Source organism: Podarcis cretensis (genome assembly GCF_951804945.1).
Source record: "Podarcis cretensis genome assembly, chromosome: 2".
In the NCBI taxonomy this organism is placed as follows: Eukaryota; Metazoa; Chordata; class Lepidosauria; order Squamata; family Lacertidae; genus Podarcis; species Podarcis cretensis.
In genome coordinates, this window is record NC_137171.1 from 9,259,008 (window position 1) to 9,282,425 (window position 23,418).

A 23,418-nucleotide genomic window follows, 5' to 3' on the forward strand; every position below is an offset into this window, starting at 1 on the left:
TTCTCGCAATGAGGGAACCGCCAGAAGGCCCTCGGAGATGGATCTCAGTGTCAGGGCTGAACGATGGGGGTGGAGACGCTCCTTCAGGTATAAAGTACAGGACCGAGGCTGTTTAGGGCTTTAAAGGTCAGCACCAACACTTTGAATTGCGCTCAGAAACATATTGGGAGCCAATGCAGCTATCTCAGGACCAGTGTTATGTGGTCCCAGCGGCAACTCCCACTCACCAGTCTAGCTGCTGCATTCTGGATTAGTTGTAGTTTCCGGGTCACCTTCAAAGGTAGCCCCACGTAGAGCACATTGCAGTAGTCCAAGCGGGAGATAACTAGAGCATGCACCACTCTGGCAAGACAGTCCGCAGGTAGGTAGGGTCTCAGCTGGCATACTAGATGGAGCTGGTAGACAGCCGCCCTGGACACAGAATTAACCTGCGCCTCAATGGACAGCTGCGAGTCCAAAATGACTCTGAGGCTGCGCTCCTGGTCCTTCATATTAACCCTGTATATTATCTGGCTTAAGATTTCTCTTCCACGGCTTCATCTTGTAAGGCTCAGATGACACATTGGTTAGGAAGGTTTGCTCTAAAGAATGTAACAGATAACAGCAGCAGCAACAACAAAAACCATCCTATTTCTGGTTCTTCCCTAGAAGAATCCAGAGCCATCTAGTGACTAAAGTATCAAATGACAGCCAACAGTGTCCATCTGTGAAATGGACAATACAGTATTGGTAACAATAGGCTTGCCATACATCAGGAAAGTTCCTGGCATGTCCTGGTTTTCCAGTTGTAAAAACAGCATCACGGAATTTGCAAAATGACAAGGAAAACCCGGATGTGGGGCAGTGCGATGGGAAAAGCAGTGGAAAAAGCCAAAAAAGCTCGGTTTGTTTGGTTTGTTCCCCCCAAAAAAGCTCAAAAAAAAATTTGACTGTTTTTTGTTTTTGTATATATATATATATATATAACATTTTCTGTTTTACAATTTAAAATACTCATTTAAGCATCCTTAAAATATCAATGGCTTCCCTTCTTCTCTTTCCATGGTTCATTTTGCATATCATAACTCCCTGCATATTTTACAAAAACTAAACCATTCAGTATACCTTTATTGCATCCATCAAAACATTGTTGAATTTATCTTAATGTTGCCAGCGTTTTCAAGTGTACACAATTTCCCCCCATATATTCAATAAATGTTTTCCAATCTTCTCTAAATGTATGCTCTTCTTGTTCTCTTATTACTGTATATATGTTAAGTCTGCAAGCTGCGCATATTCTGTCAGCTTAAGTTGCCATTCTTCTTTAGTTGGGACCTCACTCATTTACCAGGAATTTTACTGTTTGAAATATGGCAACCCTAGGTAACAACAGCCTAGGGTAACAACAACAACAGTAGTAATAATAATAATAATAAATGCTATTTTTCTAGAAAAAGTGGTGCCTCCCTCTTTCTCTTAGAATGGCAACGGCACCCGAGAGGTTCCAGAACCAAGTTCTGGCGAGTTCTCTCTGAAAAAAGCCATAAAATAATAATAATAATAATAATAATAATAATAATAATAATAATAATATCAGCAGTTGGGGAAAAGGAAAACCTTGTCCTGAGATCTTGAATGGTCTCTGTCAATCAGAAGTAGATAATACTGGTGTTCTAGATGCACCTAACTTGGCGTACCTTCATATGAGTTAGGTGTGCCAGAACTCTGTACAGAGCAACAGTTGTTTTGCTTGTCAAGCTATGAATAAAACCAGAAAGTCCAGCGTTGTGTCCTACAGCTGGCCATAACTTTAGGAGCTCTTCATACAGGTACCATATTCATAGAGTTGCCAGGAAAGAGACCTTGGCGGTGGCATTTGGCTAACCCTGTATTTGAGCATACCCTGTCAAGGTCAATATTGAATCCATTTGGAGACTGGTGGCAATGCTGGACCCTGCTTTGGGAAGGTGGAAGCACCAGAAGACAGTCAGTCAGTCCCTTTCCTTCTATGGATACTTTGTCCGTGGGCAGTGAAGGAAACACAAATTCTGCAGAATTTGAATTATTTTTGATATAAAGCAGCCCAATGGCAGGAAGTGGAGCAAGGTGGGATTAAGCATCATGCTAAATTCTCTAGGGAGAATGAACTGGAATTTGTTTACTGAGTATTGCAAAGAGACAAGTTATTCAAATGTTCAATGTTATTTTGTATTGCTTTGGACTTAAGAAATACATCAGTATATAAAGCCTGTTACAAAAACCAAGCTTTATATACTTTATATACAGTGGTACCTCAGGTTAAGTACTTAATTCGTTCAAGAGGTCCGTTCTTAACCTGAAACTGTTCTTAACCTGAAGCACCACTTTAGCTAATGGGGTCTCCTGCTGCTGCCGCGCCATCGGAGCACGATTTCTGTTCTCATCCTGAAGCAAAGTTCTTAACCTGAGGCACTATTTCTGGGTCAGCGGAGTCTGTAACCTGAAGCGTATGTAACCTGAAGCGTATGTAACCCGAGGTACCACTGTATAGCGAAAGAATGAACTGGAATTTGTTTACTGAATATTGCAAAGAGACAAGTTATTCAAATGTTCAATGTTATTTTATATTGCTTTGGACTTAAGTATATACATCAGTATATAGAGCCTGTTACAAAAACCAGGATATGAATCTAGATTCAGCATTGGCCTGACACAGTCGAAATAAAAAATAAAAAAATAGTCCAGTAGCACCTTAGAGACTAAGTTTGTTCTACGTATAATCTTTCGTGTGCATTAGTCGGTCTCTACGGTCATACTTAGTCAGTCTCTAAGGTGCTACTGGACTATTTTTTATTATTATTTCAACAGGATATGAATGTGTGTGTGTTTCAGAAGTGAATAATTTATATATTTATATATTTGAATGATGAAAAAAAGAAATGTAGAGTTACATGTGAAAGAAAGAAAAAATCAAAATGGGAGTTATAGAGACTTGCTCCAGACTCAAATCCCCTGTGAATCATCAGGCAGGCAAAATAAAGTTTTGGGTGGCCTATGTCATGATCACTGCAGAGTCTCCAAGGTACGCGTCTTTTGAATATGGGATAAATAGTTCCCATTTTCTTTGAGAAAGAGTTAGAAGTGGTGGCAAGGAATCAATGGAATATTGTCTGCTCAGCTGAAGGTACACTTACAGAAGTTGCTTGTTCATGTGTGTGCAGAGATTAAAGATGCTAATGAATAGTTTGCTTGGAAAGGGTTAGGTAAAGCCTTGCCCATGTCTAGGAAGAGAATGTTGCAGGGAGGAGAGAGTCAACATGACCTGAAAATCCCTAGCCGGTGGCATGCAGGAAAATATATTAAAAGTGAAAGAACAAAATAAATTCAGCGTCTCCTCTTCACACCCTGCAATATAGCTTCAAGCCTCCTTAAAGTCCCACTATTGCACTGTTCTGTAATAATGTTAATAGCGTACCTACCAAAGCTTTTCCCCACCTAGCTTCTAGAAAAACTCTGTATTTATCTTAGATGACTTGTAGTCAGGGATGGCTGAATCTGACAATGTTGGTTTCTCTGTTTGTCAATTTTCCAATCCTAAATTGGATCTGCCCTATTTCTACATATCTTAATTAATAAATGAATTAATAAATGCATTTTGGGGGAAACGTTACCTAGTGAGTGGATTTTTGTATGCAATTTTCACAGAATGGAATGCATTTTTGTATGTTGTTTTCAGCAATGTACACACTTGTTTCACTAATATAAAGATTTTTGTAAGCATTCTTTGGCTGGAAAACAGCACCAGCTGAAACTTCAAAGACAGCTTCACATAAAATGTATTTTTAAAAGGGGAGAGCAAAGGAAAACGCAAGCTGGCCACTGAATAGGCTTTTGTTTTTTGGTCTCTTCATTGCTCAGCCTTGTGTTTAAATGCAAGGTGACACACAGGGCCACCACTGGAAAAGCTTCCCTGAGCCAAGTTCTTTGTTTCTGTTCCGAAATGTATTGCAGTTGTTTGTGTCCTGGTTTCATTCTGCTGAAAATTACCGTACGTGTGATATGGAGCAGGGGCAGGGAAACATTTTGCTGAATAAATTTAAGTCAGTTGTATTGCATGCTTGGGACACGGGTGGCGATGTGGGTTAAACCACAGAGCCTAGGACTTGCTGATCAGAAGGTTGGCGGTTTGAATCCCCCTGACGGGGTGAGCTCCCGTTGCTCGGTCCCTGCTTCTGCCAACCTAGCAGTTTGAAAGCACCTCAAAGTGCAAGTAGATAAATAGGTACTGCTCCGGCAGGAAGGTAAACGGCATTTCCGTGCGCTGCTCTGGTTCGCTAGAAGCAGCTTAGTCATGCTGGTCACATGACCTGGAAGCTGTACACCGGCTCCCTCGGCCAGTAAAGCGAGATGAGCGCCGCAACCCCAGAGTCGGTCGCAACTGGACCTAATACTTAATGCATGTTACAGAGGAAGGGATGGGGAAAAAATTGGCAAGGGTCAATTTCTGATAACACGTAGATCCCTATAATAGGCATAGGGCAGAGAAAAGATGCATTAGGCCAGACTTTGGATAATTATAATTTCAACAGCTGGGTTTATTTAAGAATAACACATTACAAAAAAAATACAGAATTTCAGATCACTTGGAGAAAAACATAGAAAAAGGGTCACCAAAGAGCCTGGTATAAAAAAAACACAGATAGAGGAAAAAAGGTACAAACTTGTCTAGGAAGAGCACGACTTAAGGAAGTGTAATGAAATTTGTACAAAACTATTGTTTACAGGTACAGAATATATAAAATGTTCCCTATCTGATGGCAAAAATACAAGAGGACATTACTTTATTCTTTAGAATAAAAAAATGGTACGTCAAGAGGTATGTGTGGCGTGTGAACTTAGTAGTCCTACATAATTTGCGCCTGAATTCCAACTGCATCTCACCTTTGTTGGCCTCAGCAGGTACAGATACCAAGCACATCTGCTGATGTCCATTAATATAAGTCAATGATGGCCAAACTTGGCCCTCCAGCTGTTTTACAACTCCTATCATCCCTAGCTAACAGGAACAGTAATCAGGGATGATGGGAATTGTAGTCCCAAAACAGCTAGAGGGCCAAGTTTGGCCATCACAGAATAAGTGGAGCTTACAGCGGGCCTCCACTGAAACAAATGGCTGCAGAGAAGTTGCACACAGTGGACTGTGATATTGACCAGTGGCACTGGAGAAGATCTTTGAGTGAACCAGAGAGTTTAGAGTCCCTCTCATACTGAACTAAAAGTTACATCAATCAGCGAGACTCAAAGTGCTTTGGGCTCTGTAAAAGATCTCTCTGCCTGCTGCTAAATCTCAAGCTGCAGCTGGCAGTGCCGCTTACATTTGTTCAGAGAGGAACTAAACAGATTCTCTATATTATCCTGCATTAGCACATAAAAGCAGGATTTGAAGAGGAAGCATCTCAGTGGAAGAGGTCCTCCACTTGCCATCGTTAATGGCTATCTGGAACAGAAGCAGAAAGTGGAGGGCAGGAGAGGAAAAAAGGTCAGGATTTCAGTTCAGCTGTAGGAGTTTTAAATGGAAACATAAAAGAGCTTAAAACCCAGACACTTTTTTGTTCACTGCTGCACCATTGAGAAAGGTTTATAAATATATATATGGTATCAAAACAGCTTACCAATTATTATAAAAAAAGCTCTAAACGCCATATTGTACCTAAATTCTACAAAGGGTTTGACGATCAATAACTGTTCCATCCTCTTCCATTCAGCGTGTAGCTGCTTAGTTGATTTGCAAATCCTATTCTGTATAAAGAATGCAATGTAACAGTCCTTCCTAATGTCAGGATTTCCTTAGATTCTGGTAATAGCTCAATGGGGAGAGATGCTGGCTTTTATAGGGTCTGACCCCAGGCATTTGGGCACAGGGCCCCCGAAGTGCCTCACAACCCAAAGCTCTACCCTTTCTCTCTGCATCAGATTCCATCCCCACAGCCTGACTGTGTGAGGAAGTCATAGAGGAGGCACCTAAAATGACGGCTCTCAGTGCAGGATACCTCAGCCAACACATGACTCATCTTTCCAACAGGTGGGAAGCTGCCTCTGGATTTTGAGTTGGAAGAGAATTCACTAGAAGAAATAGATTTTAAATGCTAGGAAGATCCTCTGCTCGAGCATCAAAGAAAAGGCATTGTTCATCTTTCATTTACCATCTCATGCTACAGAACTGAAGAGGAGGTCACAGTCATGATGGAAAATGTAGCAAGCTGCTTCTCATGTGCTGGTGTCTATCAGAGCTTCCATTCTCAGGCAATTTTATTTCCACCTAATAACCGAGGAACTAAGGGCAATGCAACACGTCATGACTGCTGCGGGGATACAGCCTTGTTCTCTTCTGCAACTTATAGAGACAAACACACACATATATACAACCAGGTTTCCCCGACACATATGTACATGCATGTTGTACTTCCACATGATTTTATTTGCTGCAGAAGACCAACTGCAGCAATTGTAACATGCAGCACTACCCTTACTGAATGCCATGAAAGCCATTTTTCTCCATGCCTTGGTAAATGCAATACAATAGTACAAATGCCCCACACAGTTGAAGCCTGGAAGGTTTCAAGGTGTTTGCAGAAGCTGGCCATTTCGAAAGGACTGAGAGTGTAAAAAGAGGAAAACTCACTGAAGGTGGAAGTCAATACTCCTCAGCATCTCCAAATGTCACTTGTAAAAAAACAGGGTTCCAAGATAGAAAAAGGCAAGTGTGCTTCTGAAATAGTTCCATGGCACACTGCTCCACGAAATAGAATTCATTAATTTTTTTTAATTATTTCTAAAAAAGAAAACCACACAAAATGTATTGTACACAGTCTTTAAGCTTCAGCAGGAAACCCATGCAGGCCAAGAAGGGCAATAGCCTGGTTTGCAGTCTCTGAAGGGTCCTACATTTCCCATGAAATCACAGCAGCTTGCGATGGAGGATTTCCCAGACCATCCGTTTTCGGAAGTAAGGCATATGTTGCTTTAACAAAAGAAACACAACAGCATCAATACTTGCTTAAAATGACAACAAGGTAATCCTTTGATATACACTGGCAAACTGCAAGCCTCATACTGAGACATACTGAGACAGCTATATTCCAAGTTTTTAAACACAAAAACAGGGCTAGTACCACCAGATCTTGAAATCCATTAAAAAGTTACTTTTCAAGTTTGATCTGGTTATCCTAACCCCACATCCACAATTTTGCTTGTCCTTGAGCAGATATAGGTGACACTTCTTTCAACTGCTACAAGCACTAATTCTGTAACACAGACCTGGCCTGCTGTTGGTAGAATGAGAATTTTGACCTCCAACACAGGTAATAGAAGAAGATAATTCTAACACAGTGCCATCACGCAACAGGTTCTTGTGCCGTACTTTTTAAACATGCTGATGGTAAGGTAACAAAAAACTGAAAAGTCACCATAAAAGTAGCTGTGGACTTTTAATATAGGTTATAGTCCTGGAATTACCATAGGGCATAACTCGCTTATCCATATCATAAGGCTCGCTTATCCATATCATAAGGATCTTGCTACGTGGAGCAAAACAGCTGCCCACATGCAGCTCCCTCTCTTGTGGCACAATTAGTACAACAATTATTACAAGCTATACATTCAGAATGTTATTGAAAACCACAATCTTACAATTTGACTTGCATGAGATAAGCAAATATATGGAAAATTATCTACTTGGATTTTCCTTCTTCTGGCCACTGAGCTTTGGTTTTCTTGGTTGAAAATTGCTTTGCTTTGGGCACAATTAAGACTAGAAGACAGCACTGTAACAATATAAGCTAGCATTCTACCCATGCAGTGCCCACTAGCCAGGAGAGCCAACTTACCTGAGTGAAATTGATTGGTTTGTCTTTGGTAATGCAGTCAGCATATTTACAGGCAAACATCCCACAGTCACTTCCATTCATCTGTTGAGGGATCTCCTTTAAAAGACAAACAAACCCAGCCCTCTCTATTTAGAAGACAAAAACCTCATGTTAGCTTTACCAAATAATTATGATATAAACTGCACAAGGTAATGAAAGGTTCAAGAAACCCAAAGAACCCCACCATGCATGAGCGAGTCTTCAGAATTAATGGGAACAAATGAGTCAGTATTTCAGCCAAGATAGCAAGACTGGAATACTTCCATCCTGACAAACAAGGAAAAGAACAGAAATATGTTACAGGCTCTGCCCATGTACAGAGATCTTTGGATTCTTGTAGTCACTCTTAGTTCCAACAGCTTATACAGGTACGTATGATCAGAGGCACCCATTCTTGCTCCCTTCTCACCCCATGCTCAGGACAATGAGAGAACTGCTGCAACTTGCTCTCCACTTTTTTCTGGCAAAGAAGTCACTCCATACCGTTTTCCTTCCCTGTTCTCCATCACTGGCTGATTTTCCCTGCTTTTTCAACTGAAGGCTAGAGCAGTGAGATCAGGAAGGGAAAATATTCAGGAGCCTTAGCCTTATCTGTCAGAAGTGAGGTGCTATTGAGGAGCGGGGGGGATGGGGAGGAAAGAGAGCCGGACATGACCTCTCTTGTGGTTGGCGCCTGTAATAGTAGTTGGGAAAGCTGTCGGCATCAGAGACTCTGAGCACATAGAACAGGGGTCTATGTAGGGGGCCAGTCCACTGTCCCTCAGACCTTGGGGGGGGCCGGACTAATTTATTTGGGGGGGGGGGAGAACGAATTCCTATGACCCACAAATAACCCAGAGATGCATTTTGAATAAAAGCATTCTACTCCTGTAAAAACACCAGGCAGGCCCCACAAATAACCCAGAGCTGCATTTTAAATAAAAGCACACATTCTACTCATGTAAAAACACGCTGATTCCCGGACCGGATTTAGAAGGCTATTGGGCCGGATCTGGCCCCCGGGCCTTAGTTTGCCTACCCATGACATCCGATCACAGACGATTGTGTGAGGCACATCACACCTTTCTATCTATGAAACAAATAATACTATTTCATTTTCTCACAGTACACATTATTTTCTTTGACACAGGCATGACTAACCTTTTATGGCCCAAGGGCTAGAATTCAAGGTTGGCTAAGCCTGAGGTACACATGCCACTCACATGGACCCAACCACACTACTTACAGCTAGCTAGCTAGCTAGCTTTCTCTCTCTCTCTCTCTCTCTCTCTCTCTCTCTCTCTCACACACACACACACACACACACACAGGCTCTACCCAAACTCATACACAGACCACACACTCTTATATCTCTTTGGGTGTATTATATACACTCACCGCTTAACTGCAGTGCTAGGATCAGGCAATTTCTTCATCTCAGCACTGGGCTGAATAAAGAAGCATCTCAGCCCAGCGATGCAGTGGACAGAAAAGGGGCCCAATTTTGCCAATGACTTGGCAAGCTGCATCACCAGGCCAACCCTGATCTAACAGTTACACTCAAAAACCGTAAGAGCCAGGCACACCATTAGTTTAAAGGTACAGGGACCCCTGACCATTAGGTCCAGTCGTAGCTGACTCTGGGGTTGCGGCACTCATCTCGCTTTATTGGCCGAGGGAGCCGGCGTACAGCTTCCAGGTCATGTGGCCAGTATGACAAAGCCGCTTCTGGCGAGCAGTGCACGGAAACGCCATTTACCTTCCCGCCAGAGCGTTACCTATTTATCTACTTGCACTTTCGAACTGCTAGGTTGGCAGGAGCAGGGACCAAGCAATGGGAGCTCACCCTGTCATCACAGGGATTCGAACCATTGACCTTCTGATCGGCAAGCCCTAGGCCCTGTGGTTTAACCCACAGCGCCACCTGTGTCCACCATTAGTTTAGGAAAGTGGAAATAGGATAAGAGCATTTCAGACACTCATGTGGTCAGCTATGTAGGATCCAAATACCTGGCTCCGTTTACTCTGCTGCACCCAGCCATTGGTATCAAATTCCTTCCGCTTTTTGTCCAAGCTTTCCTGTTTTAGGTACTGCCTGCAGAGGATTGAAAAGAAGGAAGACTTTTAGCAAGTACACAACCAGCAAAAAAGGATAAAAACCCAATTAAGTAATTAATTTGGGGGGGGATTACTTTTAATTTCAGAATTGCTTCTCCTAGCCCAATTCTGGACTTTAATTCACAGGACAGCACTACTTTTCTGGATAGAAAGCCCCCTGAAAAATGAACTCTGCATTGAACTTATCACTGTACCCAAGTATTTCGTTTTATTTGTAATCCTAAGCAATATTTGCACTAACGGTCCGTATATGAGTGGATCACAAAACACAATGAAACTCTTGGCAAAGAAAATGTGGCAAGGACATGTATGCAGGCATGAGAAGGACTTGCAGACAACCAGTAATCAATGTTATGCAACCAGTCCACAGTATGTACACACATATTAAGTATTTTATTACCTTGAGAAAAGGAAGGACAACTCACTATCAGTTTAAGCTAAATTTAAATGGTAGTTTACAACAGTCACAAGGTCTGCTCACCCGGTTACATCTTATAGCTGCGCTAAGTAGTATCTACTTACAAGTGCCTCTAGAGAGTTTAAAACCTTCCCATTTCAGATAAGAGAAGCTACTAGGGTCTAGCATTTAACATAAGGTCAAGCAGCCCCAGTAGGATAAATACCACAACAGAGCAGATCCACATTCCCCCAATGTTAAAAAGAATAAGCTTTCCAATAGCTTGCTATTGGCTACAGCAGTTTTCTGGAACCCTTTTCCTACCACTCCCCCTAAATCCCATAAAGATGATAGTCCAACGAAATGACAATGTTCTGGTTATTGAGGTAGGTCAGAAATGGCCTAATAATAGCATCAGTTCTATGTATCTGAGGCCCAAGGCAGTTGTTTTGAGATACTGATATGCAAGTTCACTGATATGCAAGTTTCAAAGGCTGCTCATTCTTCCTGTTAACATATTGTACCTTGTTTCTAAAGCGAAGAGTTCACAATCACTTTGGGTGGGTTTTTCCCCCTTATGCATTCCCCTGTTGGATGAAAGACCTGATTGCAGCCATAACCCCCTCCCCACTCCTTCTTATTCCAGATGTATGTAACTGTCACCCTGGTGTATAAAAACAAACTCAGCTGTTTACGCACAATACACAATAATTTCCTCCTGTCTTATTGGCCCTTCCCTTCTACACAGCCTGATCTCTCACTCATAATATATTTTCAAGCGCTCATATTCTCATGGTACTTTGCTCAAGAACCATGCAACTAGTCCTGGGTACCCAACAAGCCTGGGGGCTTTTCCTTGAGCTGCAGCCCCCATGTTGTATGGCAAGCCACTTCTGAAACAGAGGAGAGTCTCAAAAGCAGTCTGTGATATGGCATAGGAGTCTGTAGCCCAAAGGGGAAAAAATTCCACTGGATTCCCACAAATTGTATTGGTTGGCCTATGGTAATTTAGGGGATCCCTTTTTATATTTCTAAATAGGCATGAAAGAGGCAGCTCTTAAGTATAGCAGGGGTATAAGCAATAACATTATTTGGAAATAAAACTGAATACACTTAAATTAAGACTTTGTATTACTTGGCATCGACTTGACAGTCTGAAAAATGTCAACTTCCCTGTAAGAAATTTCTCAAGATAGAAAAGCACATAAATATATCATATGGGGGGTGCTTTGGGAACCTGTCCAAAGGATTATATAGTTTTATAATTAATAATGATATAAATTTATAAACTTTATAGGATTATATAGTTTCAACAACGTCTTAACTTAGAAGTTGGGATTCTCTCAAGGAATATTTTCTGCTGGACAGCATACAAATATTTTGAAGATGACAAAGACACCAGTCATACGCCAAAGCACTTGTATACACATCCCTCTGCATCTTCCTTTGTATCTTAGGAGAGAAAATTAAAAAGGACTCACACACCTGCTTCATATTTCACTTCTTGTGCATGTCTGATCTCATTCTGAGCAAACATGGGCTAATCGTTTCTGCTTCGCTTGTACATAACGAAGCATACCTCATCTTGATTCTCTACACCAGTAGAAGGCATGGGTGGCGTAACTAATTAAGGGCGGAAATTGTATTTCCATATGAAGCGGCATGATATCAAATCACACCATTAGTGCATCTATGCTTATATTGTCCATTCTGATCAGCAGCAGTTCTTGTGGGGGGGGGGTCTTAGGCAGAAAAACATCTTTCCTAGCCTGGCTACCTTAAAGAATTGAGACTCCTTAAATAATTAGGATTAATTCTGTTCCGATTCTTCTGCTGCCTAGGATCAGTCCCTCTGTATAAATCTGGATCATTTTCTCAGTATAATCAGATTTTGAAAAATGGGATATATACATTTTTTAAGCCATAGGAGATTTATGGCATCCCATAAATCTCTCCCTTTTCTAAAAAAGGGGCAAGCAAATCATTCAAAACTCACCAAAAATCAGGAAGCTCTAAAGATTGAAAGCATGAAAGGGTCACTAACCATGAATAGGACCTCGGTCCCCTCTTCCCGGTGTGATCCTCCCACTGCATTCAACCAATTAAAGCCTCCTGAAAGGAAATAGAAAGGGAAAAGCAATTACAGGAAGGGCGACAATCAGCTGGAAGCCGAGTCCCTGTCCCATTGGCCTACCTGTCTGCTAGCCATCATCTGGTCAAATTTGCAGGGCTCCTGATCTAACCAGGCTACCGTGTCACCAAATCCAGGATCTAATTTGGCTTTCCCATATAATCAAGGGAACCCTCTGGGCTTTTATATGACTCTTCACAGTTAGCAGATTTCCTTTGGAGAAGGTCTGCCAACATGAATGGCAAAAGAGCCACTTATAGACACTGTCTGCCTCTTTAAAACCTTATCCATTTGCAGGGTGGGGTGGGGGTGGGGGGCATAACAGGTTGAGGAATAGGGTTTTCTCAGCAGCTGGTCAGAGGCTCTTGGATGAGCAACCAGTGTGGGTTTTACAGTCAAAATCACAAATGCATGATTGCCAGACAGGCACCTGAGGGGCTGGACTGTATGGGGTCACAGATTTAATCCTCAATCCCATCTACATTACCCATAATACCAACCTAAAGAACCTGCTTACTATTTGAAGAACAGTTGTTTACTCGATAAGCTTTTGGAATTTAAATCATGGTTTTAACTTATTTTTTAATCTGGATTTTTTACTTTTTGTCTAAATGTTGTGCAACAATGCAGACGAAGCCAAGGAGCTTTAAATGACTGCATTTGCATTAGCTACTGTAGTCAAATACAGTATTTTCAAGGGTGGCTCCTCCACTTTTGGAATGCTCTCCCCAGGACTTTGGCTTTTGATTATCTATGGCCTTTTAATTATCTATGGCCTTTTTGCATGGATGGCATGATTTAATCTAGGGTTCTTTTATTTTAAAAAAAGAATTTAAAAAAAAATGTTTTCTTTTATGCTGGTTTTAATGTATGTGTTTGCTTGCTTTTTTGCTTAAAATAATTTAAGTTGCTTTGAGTTGCTGTGGCCAAAAAGCAACTAATAAATTAAATAAATGAATAAATAAAATGCTGCTCAGGGAACCAATCTTAACATCATCCCCCAATTTCATTATTTTTATTTACGTCACCTGAAAGAGGACATGAATGGCTAAAACTTACCTTTATGTCATTTATAAGTTTCCTACTACTTCGACTGGCATTCTACATGAAGCTTCTTTTTGGTCTATTTATGAACCTGGTTAAATTGTTTTTATTATAAATTTGAACCATTTAACACACTGTATATGTTGCAAGCGTTAAGATGCATTTTGCTGTGTATATACCGTATTTTTCGCCCTATAGGACGCACTTTTTCCCCTCCAAAAATGAAGGGGAAATCTGTGTGCGTCCTATGGGGCGAATACAGGCTTTCGCTGAAGCTTGGAGAACGAGAGGGGTCGGTGCTATCAGCAAGCCTGGGGAAGCTATCAGCAAGCGTGGGGAGCCCGCGAATAGCAGCCTGCCACCCGGCACGCCCTGAAGCAGAGCGCCCCGCACGCCGGGCAGACATCCGCAGCGTGGGGAGCCCTGCGGGAGTTCCTGCAGGGCTCCCCACGCTGCGGATAGCAGCCTGCTGAAGCAGAGCGCCCCGCGCTTCAGGCAGACATCGGCCAGCCCCACAAGCTCAGGGGACAGCGGGGAGGCGCAGCGCCGCCATCCCACTGTTCCTCGACCTGGTTTGGAGGCTGGCGCTGGGGAGAAGCGCATTCTCCCCAGCGCCAGCCCCACAAGCTCGGGGGACTGCGGGGAGGCAGAGTGCCGCCATACCGCTGTTCCCCGACCTGGTTTGGTTTCCCCGACCTGGTTTTGGGGGGGAATAAAGGGGGGGAATCCTTTATTCCCCCCCCCCCAAAAAAAAACCTAGGTGTGTCCTATGGGACGGAGCGTCCTATGGGACAAAAAATACGGTATTTCTTTTCCCTTTCATTGTGATGAGTGCTGCTAACAAAACTTAACTAACAAAATTACCCCCAAGCTCCTAAGCCAGTGTGTCATGAGCCGCTTCCATGTTAAAGGCAGGAAGTCTGTTCATAAATGGTAGAGTATCTGAGATAGAGGTTAATTTTACCAGGGATACTGAAAAGTGTACAAGTTTGCACTGGTATCTAAAAATTCACAAAGGAGATTTTAAATATTTTCAAAGTTTTATCATCCTGAATTGCCTGCTTCGTATTCCTGAATAAGCAGTTAAATATCTGATCAACAATTGAGATCGAAATTGCTCTCCAGGCCATTGCCACTTCAAAGCTACAAGGCAATGCATTCTTAGACTTGATTAATTCCCCCCCCCCTTTGATTTGTTTTAGGGAAAACTTCATACAGTGGTGCCTCGCAAGATGAAAAGAATCCGTTCCGCGACTCTCTTCGTCTAGCTGTTTTTTCGTCTTGCAAAGCAAGCCCATTGATGGCTTAGCGGATTAGCGCTATTAGCGGCTTTTAGCGGCTTATCAGCTTAGCGGATAAGCAGATAAGCGGTTTAGCGGCTTAGAAAAGGGGGGGGGGAGGAAAAAAACCCCGCAGGAACTCGCAAAACATTTTCGTCTTGCAAAGCAAGCCCACAGGAAATTCGTTTTGCAAAGCATCTCCAAAACGGAAAACTCTTTCGTCTAGCGAGTTTTCCGTCTTGCGAGGCGTTCGTCTTGCGGGGCACCACTGTACCTCCTGCAACTGTTGAAAATATTTCAGTCTCTGATGCATACGTCCTTTTAGTCTATATCTCTATAGTCTTCTTGGCATCTTTTTCCAGATGGAAAGGGCCATCAAATACTGGGTTACCTTAAGAACATTACGCTCACAGATCCCATTTCCAAGGCCTCTCTTTCTATTCTTGTTTGGTTTACTATAGTCTGTTGTTGTAACTGACTTTTTACTTCAAACTTGTAAGTTGCCTTGAGCACTTTTTAGTAAAAGGCTAGTGTTATACCTATCAGTGTGGCTGCTCGAGAGCGATCAGGCAAGGTCCCTCACTGGCCTTTTCAAAGGCTTTATTATTGGTGCAAAACATTTAAAATGCAGAACGCCTCTATTCCATATCACTCACTAGCAGAATCTGAGAGTGGGCGGTCCTTAAACTTTTCCCAGCAGAGTAGTCTCTTGACCCCCAGTCGACGCCTCCCCTCTGTGCGCGAAAGCCTACTGCACAAGGAAGGCTTGGGTAAAGGGAGACCTCCCTCCTGCCCGCTTTGTTCAGGGCAAGGTGTCCTGGCTCTTTCTTGCATCCTCTGAGCCCTGCAGCTCGTCCCCACTAGAGGCAGGGCTTCCTTCCTCCGCTGAGGAAGTGCTGCTTCCCACGATTTTTGGAGGCTCTCTGTAATCCATCTGCCCCTCCCCCTCTCACCTCTGAGCCGATGGCAGTTCCCTGACAGCTAGGGTAGAAATATTTTAAATAAATCAATTTCTTATAAGAACCCAGAGGCCGTAGCTCAACAGCAAGTCTGTCTAGTTGAAAAAAAAACATTTATGTTACTGCTCTCTAAAAAAGTTGAAAGCTACACCTCAGAGGCCCCTTGGGTTACCAGGGCATGCTTGCTGTTAGCTATCCCTTTTGATTTAGTCATTTCTTTATGTAATCGCAGCAATAAGGATTTAACTTTATCTACCCAAAGGTCCTGCATCCTCTCTTCATCTTTGGCTGGGAAAAACGTGAATATATTTAAAGATATTGGGACACTCACAACAATATCTTGCAAGCTTCAGTGTTGGTTCCTCCCATTGAATCGAAGTAGGTGATGCTTTTTTTCCTGAAGTCAATAACCTAAGTAAGACAGAACATCTCATTAAACCACTGACACACTCACAACTCAAAACTTTCTAGAAAGCATTCAGAAAACATCCAGCCTTGCTGTCTATAGAAAACAAGAATTTGAAAAGATTCACCAAAGTAACTTCACCAAATATATAGACTTCTCTTTAGTTCAGGAGTAGGGTTGGGCGATAACTGGGTTTCTATATTGCGATATATACCAGCTAAACATCGCGATATATCAAGCTATCACGATATCTGAAATAAGGAAGTAATAACGCAGAAGTGAACAGGACACTGTCCTGGCAACTGCTACTGCTTAAACTGATAAATGATGATATTATCAATCACCTCATGGTCACCTTCAGCAGCAGGCAAGCCAAAATGCATCCCAACAGGACTTTGGAATTTGGGCTAGGCTACCAAATGGCAGTATTCAGGACAATCCAGTGATGAGAGATGGTGATTACAAATAATCTGGGACTGCTAGCAGGACTGCTAGGAGGCAGAAATAGAAGGGGAAGAAACAGCCTGCCATGACTGTGATACATGTCGGCAGTAGTGGCCACAAACTGCAAGGCCTGGCGATGGTGGCATAATCAGTGGTGGTCTGTGAGTCCTCGTGGCGGCAATAGGAGGGGGCAGCAGTAGCAGCAAGGCATGGCGGCAGTGGAACAAAAAGTGGCAGCCTGCAAGGCCTCATGGCTCCTTTCCCCATTTTCTCAGTGGAATTTGCCGACCACCCATTGCGCCTCAGTTGTCGAAGGTTTCGGAAGTTGAAGTTGAACGGATTATCGTATTTTCCGCTCTATAGGACGCACCGGACCATAGGACACACCGGACCATAGGAGGGGGAGAACGGGGGGGGGGGATTCTCCCCCTCTCTGCGCAGCGCCCCTTCAGCGAAGCGGGAGGAGAAACGGAGCCCCTTCCATTTCTCCTCCTGCTTCGCTGAAGGGGCGCTGCGCAGAGAAGGAAAACTGTGCAGCGCCTCTCCATCGAAGCAAAGCCTGGAGAGCAAGAGGGATCGGTGTGCACCGACCCCTCTCGCTCTCCAGGCGGCTATCCGCAAGCCTTTGGAGCGCAGTGGGGACTCCTGCTGCGCTCCAAAGGCTTGCAGATAGCTGCATGAAGCCCCCGGAGCGCAGCGGGCGTTCCCTGCACTCCGGGGGCTTCAGCGAAAGCAACGTGAAGCCTCCGGAGCGCGGGGGGAGCTCTCCCTCTAAGCTTTGGAGGCTTCGCGTTGCTATCGCTGAAGCCAAGGAGCCTGCATTCGCTCCATAGGACGCACACACATTTCCCCTTCATTTTTGGAGTGGAAAAAGTGCGTCCTATAGAGCGAAAAATATGGTAGGTTCGACAACCGAGGTACCACTGTATTGCCAGCTCAAATATTACGAAGCAATTATCACAATGTGAACTTCAAACTGGTTTTGGACAATATTATTTCCCATCCCGATTTAGGAATTAGTATCTTGCTCAGCCACACAAAAATATGACTACATTTGCGTAGCCGAGCAAAACTGATGGTATCTGCACCAACATGATAGTCCTGTGGCAGTTTTCAATGTATCCATAAGCCTGTATATCTTTATAGCCACTGAGCTTACCTATGAAAATGTTAGCTCACAAGTACGTTACAAAAGAGGAGCCGTTGTGAAGCTGTTCGGAGCACATTCCAGAGAAGCAGAAGCGAGAACGAGAGCTTGGAACAAATAAACAAAACACCCCTCAAATATACTCACTGCTAGGCACCAGTGGACACCAAGGTGAATAGGCACCAGCAAGATGTCAACAGAAAATACATCCACTTTTTTAGTCCAACGCTTCACAGCTTGGTACCCAGCAGTTTTTAACTTGGTGAAGAAAAATGTGTTGAATGCATGAACCGTTGGAAAGCCCCTCTGTTTACTTCTTTCCATTAGCATATTCATGTAGAAGTTAATTATCTGAGAGGGAGAGGAATACATGTTAGGAAATGACAGAATTTTTCAAAATTGCGTTTTTGCATTCAAGAGGAAAAAAATATTCATTAAGCAAATGGTGAAAGATAGCAAGCTATGAACCCTGCAGGTATCTGCTTTTTTTTTGAGGGGGGATTCTTCATTAGGTTAAGGATGGCAAGTTCTTCAAAACCCTTTCAATCCTCTAAAATATGATGTCTATATAGCAGCCTGCACAGTGTATTCGATTTTGCAACATAAGTTACACAGGATTTCTAAACCTATTATTTGCTGCTGAAGGTGGGAGGGATTTAGAAGCGGGGTGGGGGGTGGGGGTGGGATGATGAGCAGGAGTCCTTCCCCTCCACCCCTTTCTTTGTGCCTTCCTTTCCCATTTGCCCATGTTCTTAGAGGAAAGAGGGATCATGGGAGGTGACAGCAACTGGGTGTCTAGTAAAGGACGAATATGTAATCCATGCGCACAAGGCTATGCCAGGCTGTGAGGCTGCTGACCTCAAACTGCTGCAAGGCTGATTGATTTGTCTTTTTCAAAAAAATAAAAATCTGACTCATTTTATGAATGCAGATTGTGGCCTTCTACACCATGGTCTAACTCACGTTTCAAGACCAGGAAATTATGGGCTATGACCTTGATGTGCGTTGGAGCTGTCATTCCAAGACCAGCTGATCTGCCAAAAATGGATAATTATGAGGACTGATAATTATACTGTCTTCAAGCTCCAACGCAGTTTGCCAGTGAATTACCAAATGTGGGGAAGGAAAGTAGGAGAGGGGTATTCTGCCCTCTTGTCCTCTTTGCTGGCTGCGTTCAGGCTTCCAGTTGGCTACTTTATGAAACATGATGCTGAACTAGACAGTGATTTGGTCTGGTCTAGAAAGGCTCTTCTTGGTTTATTTGGAGATTTTAAACAAGGACCAAACAACTGCAGCGTACAAAAAGTGAAGATCAGGTTACCTCATCATTGAGCCAATTGAGGTGGTTAAGAGTCTGAATATCTTTCCTAGTTATTGTCAACCGGAAGGCTTCGCTCAGCACCTCATCCTGGTTCCCACTTCGTAGTACACTCTTTATTTCCCTCTCCATTTCCTAGAGAAAACAAAAAGAGATGCATACAGGGAGTAGTTTTGGCTTTTCCAGCTGAAAAGCTTTGCCTGAGATAACTAGTTATATTTGTCTCATTGCACAGAAAGAGCTCTAATAATAATAATAATAATAATAATAATAATAATAATAATAATAATAATAATAATAAATTTATACCCCGCCCTCCCTGGCCAGAGCCAGGCTCAGGGTGGCTAACACCAGTAAAACTACAATAAAAACCTAATGGGGGGGGGGGACAATTTAAAATGCAGGTTAAAATGCAATTTAAAATGCAGCCTCATTTTAAAAGTGGCCCATGGATCAAAACCATAAGGGAAAACATAAGGGTCAGACTAAGTCCAAACCAAAGGCCAGGCGGAACAGCTCTGTCTTGCAGGCCCTGCGGAAAGATGTCAAGTTAAATTGCAGTTTAAAATGCAGCCTCATTTTAAAAGTCAAAACCATAAGGGGAGGGAAACATAAGGGTCAGTTGAGTCCAAACCAAAGGCCGGGCGGAACAGCTGTCTTACAGGTCCTGCGGAAAGATGTCAAGTCCCGCAGGGCCCTAGTCTCTTGTGACAGAGCGTTCCACCAAGTTGGGGCCAGTACTGAAAAGGCCCTGGCCCTAGTTGAGACCAATCTAACCACCTTGTGACTTGGGACCTCCAAAGTGTTGTTATTTGTGGACCTTAAAGGTCCTCCACGGGGCATACCAGGAGAGGTGGTCCCGTAGGTATGTGGGTCCAAGGCCGCGTAGGGCTTTAAAGGTCAAAACCAGCACCTTAAACTTGACCCTGTACTCCACCAGGAGCCAGTGCAATTGGTAAAGCACTGGATGAATGTGATCCTGTGGCAAGGACCACATAAGAGCCTGGAATCATGGTCTTAATAGCTGAACAGTGCTAGGTTTGTGGATGAGCCCACTAGTTGAAGGAGCCTGCACAAACAATTCTCCAAAAACCACTGTACATAAACCAGCATGTCATGTGGGCAGGCTAAGCCAGAACACTTCTCTCCATGGTTGGTTTTCTACGTGTAGAGATGTTCTGATTTTTATTAGAGCACAGCATTAATGCAATCTCTGCAAACTAGAATCTCAAATAGTACAATTGAGGAGCGGCTTTATCATGTAATCACAGCTGTTTCTGTAGATTATCTCCAAAGCCGGTCAAGCTTTTTAACATTTGACATTAAAAAGTTTACCTCTGTAATTTCTGGGAACTCTTCCTCCCCATCAGTGGACTTTTTTTCTTCTGGCACAATCGTGACAGGAATCTCCTTCTCGAGAGGTACTCGCAAATGTAAGTTGACTGAATCAGGTACCAAAAACTCCTGTTTCTGCAGCCTCTGAAAGACACATCCCTAAGATAGGAACATCTCACTTTGCAACTTCAGTGTCTATCTTATATTTGCACGTATGATTCAGCCATGCAGTTTTAATTTAGAATCCAACTTCACCAGTGGAAAATATAATGGAGAAAAACTTTGTTTGACTTTAATAGGGTTCTGAACATGTCTTGGTCCATAACTTGCTTATCAATTTGCAGTTCAAAGCAAGACAGACAGGTCATAAAAGTTGGGTGGGGGAGAAATATCCATCTTTACTTTAGGTGTTTCAGCGATTATGATCACTAGCAACAACAGGCATTTAACTGGAGAAACCAGACAGCCTTCCCAACTGTGATAAGCACTAAAAAAAACTTAATCCATTTATGGGCAGGCGCCAAGTTTTGTTTTTTATTGTTCTTTGTAATATTTGGTATGAAGAGCATTTGTAAGTCTGATGTAATATTCAATAAACCAAGACTGTTTATTAAAAACACACACAAAACGCATTTGAACATCTTACCTGCTTCTGCAATTGCAATGCCAAAGCTTTTTGCTCTTCTATCTGTCGCCATCTCTCACGGGCTCGGGAATCATATACGCTGGTTCTAGAAACATTGTTGTATGCAGCAGATTGAGAATTCAGCATTAGCAGCAATGGGCGTATGCATCATTGCCACTTTCAAATATAATCAATCTGACCGTTTGTTTAGGCTCCTGATCAATTTTTATGGCAGGGCCACTTTGAAGTGAAGGGTGGAGAGGGCTGGGTCAGACTGACTCCATCTGCCAAACTGGGATGCCCGTAAGTCCCTCTTGGCACATCCACACCAGCCCCTTCATGCACCTTTGTATGAAGAGAGAACTGAGCTGTGTTTGCCAAGGAGAAAAAATTGGCTCTGGGTATCATTATTGCTGGGAAGTAGGTGGCGCTGTGGGTTAAACCACAGAGCCTAGGACTTGCCGATCAGAAGGTTGGCGGTTCGAATCCCCGTGACGGGGTGAGCTCCCGTTGCTCAGTCCCTGCTCCTGCCAACCTAGCAGTTCAAAAGCACATCAAAGTGCAAGTAGATAAATAGGTACCACTCCAGCGGGAAGGTAAACGGCGTTTCCGTGCGCTGCTCTGGTTCACCAGAAGCGGCTTAGTCATGCTGGCCACATGACCCGGAAGCTGTACGCCAGCTCCCTCGGCCGATAAAGCGAGGTGAGCGCCGCAACCCTAGAGTCGGCTACAACTGGACCTAATGGTCAGGGGTCCCTTTACCCTTTACCTATCATTATTGCTAGCAACTGGTTTAAATGTAAAAACTCATCTTTACCCCTTATGAAGATCTATCTTATGTACATTTTAACTACACAACCAGATTACACAGAAGGCCCCTTGCCTTCTACTTATGCAGAAACCATTCACAAGTGTCACAAAGGCCACAGAGAGCTGCCTAGTGTTACTGAAGGGCTTTATTCTCTCTCTCTTTGAGGTCAGCTTTGGTAAGGCACGGATTACCAAGATGAAAGGGTAGAATGTGAAATGAAAATTCTTCCTGTCACAAGTGAAGTTAGGTTACTACTCCCAACATCAACAGCATTTACCCCCAGCAAATATGATTTTTTTAAAAAAATCAAAATTATGCTTTATGTATGTTTAATTTTAGTTTGCATTCAGTTTTGTTGTTTCTCTTTGCTTTTGGTTCACATGTTCCACTGTTCTTGTTTTAATTAAATGAAAATACAGTGGTGCCTCGCAAGACGAAATTAATTCGTTCCGCGAGTTTTTTCGTCTTGCGATTTTTTCGTCTTGCGAAGCACGGACTTTGGAAAAGCTTCAAAAATCACCCAAGTCTTCAAAAACCTCAAAAAAGGCTACCACACCGCGTGCTATGAGTTGCTCCTCGAAGTGAATGCACGGTTTTAAGAAAAAGGAAACAAACTTGCAAGACAAAGGAAACAAACTTGCAAGACGTTTCCGTCTTGCAAAGCAAGCCCATAGGGAAATCCATCTTGCGAAGCAACTCAAAAAACGAAAAACTCTTTCGTTTTGCGAGTTTTTCATCTTACAAGGCATTCGTCTTGCGAGGTACCACTGTATTTTAAAATATTACAACTGAACATTGGGAATTTACTTTCTACCAAACTTTCCCAAAACTAAATTTCCTTGCAGCTAGCAACGGTCAATTAATCAATGCACCCTGGCATTCTCTATGAATCCAGACCTGAAGGCTATTCTTGGGGTAGTCCTGGCTACTCCCCACAGCTATGCTGATGTTTAGAAGGGGGTTAGAAAAGCAGCTTCTCTCTTGCATTCAACAATAATAAAACCATATGCAAACTGACTGACAAGAAGCATGGGGGAGAAAGCTATTAGGTAAACATTTATTAGCAAAAAATGGGGGGGATCCAAAATTTTGACAGCTGTTCCCAATAGGAGTTCAGGGGTCTTAACAGCTGAACAGTGCTAGGCAAGCTGGCAATCTCCACATGTTTTTTGACAGCAGCTTCCATCAGCCCCAGCCAGCATGACTAATGGTCAGGGTTGATAAGAGTTGTAGTTCAACAACATTTGATTGTCCTTGCTACAGATCATGGCTGCTTTGACCCATGTTGGGAAGGCAGCAACAACAGCCTGTGTGCTTAAAGAGAAGGCAAACTCTTGGAGATATTGGGTATGATGACTATATGAAACAAATGCAATCATTAATATTAAAAAAAATGAAATGACTTACAATTCTTTGATCCACAATTCAGCCTCAAAGAAAGGTGTGCTGAAAGAAAAAGAATACAGGAAACTGAGAATGCTTATTCTGTGGGGAAATAGCCGAGAAGAATAGAGGGGCTATTTGTTACAAAAGTGGCAGGT

General features: G+C 42.9%; 1 protein-coding gene and 1 long non-coding RNA gene across 3 annotated transcripts in view; one reads left to right on the forward strand and one right to left on the reverse strand.

The window, feature by feature from the left end:
- LOC307210789 overlaps window positions 1-23,418 on the forward strand; it is a 133,445-nt gene that overhangs the window by 32,850 nt on the left and 77,177 nt on the right. The window lies entirely within an intron of this gene.
- SENP1 (SUMO specific peptidase 1) overlaps window positions 4,533-23,418 on the reverse strand; it is a 33,382-nt gene continuing 14,496 nt past the window's right edge. The window contains exons 9-17 of one of the 2 annotated variants that reach the window (XM_079966715.1): window positions 23,285-23,323; window positions 21,088-21,172; window positions 20,442-20,585; window positions 19,110-19,241; window positions 17,936-18,139; window positions 16,123-16,202; window positions 9,873-9,957; window positions 7,845-7,940; window positions 4,533-6,979 (exon numbers count right to left, since the gene is read on the reverse strand). In XM_079966715.1, the coding sequence (XP_079822841.1) occupies window positions 6,917-6,979; window positions 7,845-7,940; window positions 9,873-9,957; window positions 16,123-16,202; window positions 17,936-18,139; window positions 19,110-19,241; window positions 20,442-20,585; window positions 21,088-21,172; window positions 23,285-23,323 (928 nt within the window). In that variant the 3' untranslated portion in view covers window positions 4,533-6,916. Of the gene's footprint in view, window positions 6,980-7,844; window positions 7,941-9,872; window positions 9,958-12,421; window positions 12,490-16,122; window positions 16,203-17,935; window positions 18,140-19,109; window positions 19,242-20,441; window positions 20,586-21,087; window positions 21,173-23,284; window positions 23,324-23,418 lie in introns of those variants that run through there. The other variant, XR_013836083.1, reaches the window with a different exon arrangement.